The sequence below is a fragment of the Otolemur garnettii genome, unplaced genomic scaffold (assembly GCF_000181295.1).
Source record: "Otolemur garnettii isolate 467f Iridium unplaced genomic scaffold, OtoGar3 scaffold00045, whole genome shotgun sequence".
NCBI lineage: Eukaryota > Metazoa > Chordata > Mammalia > Primates > Galagidae > Otolemur > Otolemur garnettii.
This window is the reverse complement of record NW_003852440.1, coordinates 9,628,263-9,631,783: the sequence shown is the minus strand read 5'-3', so window position 1 is coordinate 9,631,783 and position 3,521 is coordinate 9,628,263. Positions and strand designations below refer to the sequence as shown.

The following is a 3,521-nucleotide window of genomic DNA, read 5'->3' as shown; positions in this document are numbered from 1 at the left end:
GAACCCGCCACCTTAGGTGTACGTGGCTGGCGCCTTAGCTGGTTGAGCTATAGGCGCCGAGCCCTCTATTTTTTTTTTTTTTCTTTTGAGGTAAGAGTCTCACTATGTCACCCTTGGTACAGTGCTGTGGTGTCACAGCTCATAGCAACCTTAAACTCTTGGTTTAAGTGATTCTCTTCCCAGCCTCCCAAGTAGCGGGGACTACAGGTGCCCACCACAACACCCGGCTATTGTTTGGCTGCACTTGTCTTAGTTCTTTAGCAGGCCCGGGCCAGGCTCAAACCCAGGGCCAGCCTCCGTGTATGTGGCTGGTGCCCTACTCACTGAGCTATGGGCATGGACTTGTCTGTATTAAAAATAGAAAAACTGAGGCAGGAGGATCACTTGAGCCCAGGACTTTGAGGTTGCTGTGAGCTATGATAATGCCATGGCACTCTACCTAGGGTGACAGCTTGAGACTCTGTCTCAAATTAAAAAACAAAAACCCAGGGCAGCGCCTGTGGCTCAAAGGAGTAAGGCGCTGGCCCCATATGCTGGAGGTGGCAAGTTCATACCCAGCCCCGGCCAAAAACTACAAAAACAAACAAAAAAAAACCCCAAAAAGTTTTCCTTTAGATTAAAAAAATCTTTGGATAAAGTTCTGAATATGTAATTAACCTATTTCCTATTCTCTTAGGTAGGAATAAATTGTATCTAGTGTTCTGTCTCTTGACAACTCAAAGGTTCTAACTATAAACATAAAGACGGTACTAAGTCAGGCTGGGCACAGTGGCTTACACCTATAATCTCAGCACTTTGGGAGGCTGATGTAAGAGGACTGCTTGAGGCCAGGATTTCAAGACCAGCCTTGGCAACACAATGAGACCACATTTCTCTTAAAACAAAAAAACTCCAAAAACAGTCTGGGATAGTGGTATACAACATCTATAATCCCTGCTATTCAGGAGTCTGAGGAAGGAAGATGCCTTGAGCCAGGAGTTCAAGGCTCTGGTGAACTATGAATCCTGCCATAGTCCACTAGCCTAGGTGACAGAGCAAGACTCTGTCTCCCTTGCCCCGCACAAAAATTGCACCAAGTCATAATAATACTGAGACGTAAGTTCACGTTTGTATTAAATGGCCCCTGATTGCCATGCTTTTATAATTCTTGTATTTTAGTTTTCATAGTTTCTACCTCTTCCCTCACTATCAAAGCTATTTCTCTTCTGTTATTTCTAATTCCGGTCAAGGCAGGAAACCAGAGAACAAACTGTTTCTGAAGTATAATATAATTGGAGGAAAAACTGGTTTTATAGTATATTTTTCACTGCCTAGAAATTTTAGATAGTTGAAGTTGTTGAAAATATTACCTCTAGAGATAAATAATGTGTAACCATAATCCTAATTCATAATCACAACTGGGAATCCTATAAACAATACATTTAGGAGTTCCTCTTTCAAACGCTGAAAATAAGAAACCAGCTGGTAGCCAAAGCCAAAATAAATGCCTACATAAGGCCTACTAAGTAGCATAATTGAAAACCATAAAATGGAGCATGAATATTCTAGAAGCTCAAGGGAGACAGCTGCAAAAGGTATGTCACACTAAAGAACAGGTAGGAGGGAGTGGTTGAGTTTATGGCGGAACTCATTCAGAACTGTAGCATAAGAGGACAAAAGGAATACCACTATGATGGATGGGAGTTTCCTTTTAAAGTTACAGCCAGAAAGAAGCAGTTCTCCCCCCTACAGTAGAACCTCCCTACACTGACCATCTCCATAAGTTGACCTCATATCATAGACCAGACATGCATCACATGTATATATCAGTATAGTAGGTCTATTCCTTACGTTGATCACCTCTGTTTGCTGACTATTCTGTTACAATCCTTGGGTGGTCAACTTACAGAGGTTCTATTGTACTTGTTCACATGAGCCAGTTTGAACAAATGCCCTAAGAAATGGGGACCTAGAGGAAGTAAGACACTAGAATAGGCACTCCATAAAGCAAAATCCTCAGTACACTGGCCTGCACAGGGGCAAAGGATTCCATGCCCTCAAACTTCACCTTTTTTTTTCTTGCTCCTCCTTCTCTATTTTGTGGGACGTAACATACGTTGAAAAGAGATGGCAACACCTATTTAGGAGCTTGACAAACTCTACCATGGCATCCTCTTTAGACATGTTTCCCAGAGCTGCCCATTCTCTCCTGTAAAGAATAATAGGAAAAGTTATCTCCCTTTCTTAAAAGAATGAGAAATTTGATGTAAACTTAATTTTCAATAATAACTACCACGAACAATGATTCTACAATAAGCAAAGGTCTCAAAATTTCAAATTTCAACAAGCATGTGCTGACTTACATGCCAAATATAATCCAAACCTAATTTTTTTTTTTTTTTTTTTTTTTTTGAGACAGAGTCTCACTATGTTGCCCTGGGTAGAGTGCCGTGGCATCACAGCTCACAGCAACCTCAAACTCTTTGGGCTTAAGCAATTCTCTTGCCTCGGCCTCCCGAGTAGCTGGGACTACAGGCATCTGCAGCAACATCTGGCTTTTTTTTTTTATTATAGTTGTCATTGTTGTTTAGCAGGCCAGGACGGGCTCGAACCCACCAGCCTCGGTGTATGTGGCTGGCGCCCTACTCACTGAGCTACGAGCACAGGCCAATCCAAACCGAATTTAACTGCATTGCTGCTGACTCCATACAGCAAAAAGGTATCAACATTTTATTTTCCTTATACATAGTATAATATTTAGCCCTAATTGAAGGAAACACTCAGTGTATTCCTTTTCACCACAATTATCTGTATGTCCAATAAGGCAGTGGTTCTCAACTTTTCTAATGTTGTGGGCCTTTAATACAGTTCCTGTGGGTTGCAACCCACAGGAAGAGAACTGCTACAGTAAGGGAATCAATTACTATATACTTTAAATGGCTGACTTTAATGTTATTTAGGAAGAATCAAATGAAGCTGTACTTGTCTTATGTTCATAATCAGATGAGTAAACTTCTTCCACAATATTCAGCCATAAACATCTCCAAGTCAAAACAGATAAACATCTGAAGACTCCAGAAGCTGCAAGCAAAAATGTTTGTTTCGGTTCTTATTCTAAGCTAATGAACCAGCTATTTGCATCCTGAACAATACACACAATATCCCTTTCCAACAAAGAATAATAATTAAAATTCATTATGCAGCAAAACATTGTTACCTCCTGTCATTCCCCAACACATCAAAGAATCCAACCTCAGGGCAGGTGTCTGGATTATATGGGCCCATAAGAACCTGCTTATGCAGTGCCACAAGCTTCAGTTTTTCTTCATAAGTTGGATGAAATGCTTTGCCATCTTTTTCTGTAACAAAAAGAAACATAAAGAAAACAATTAGCACTAGCAAAATATATAATTTTTAGCACTATATATATACACTACAGATTTGGTATAAGGTGTGTCATAAACTGCCTTGTGATAGGTACACACATAAACACTACTATAGTGAAATTTTTATTTTAATTACTAACTTTTTTTTTTTTTTTT

The 3,521-nt window shown here is 40.1% G+C and overlaps 1 protein-coding gene across 2 annotated transcripts in view; it reads right to left on the bottom strand.

Moving 5' to 3' along the window:
• Positions 1 to 3,521, bottom strand: part of ACBD3 (acyl-CoA binding domain containing 3) — a 54,988-nt gene that overhangs the window by 22,394 nt on the left and 29,073 nt on the right. For both annotated transcript variants that reach the window (XM_003790992.1, XM_012805919.2), the window contains exons 2-3: positions 3,197 to 3,338; positions 2,048 to 2,188 (exon numbers count right to left, since the gene is read on the bottom strand). In XM_003790992.1, coding sequence (XP_003791040.1) covers positions 2,048 to 2,188; positions 3,197 to 3,338 — 283 coding nt within the window. The remainder of the gene's footprint in view (positions 1 to 2,047; positions 2,189 to 3,196; positions 3,339 to 3,521) is intronic.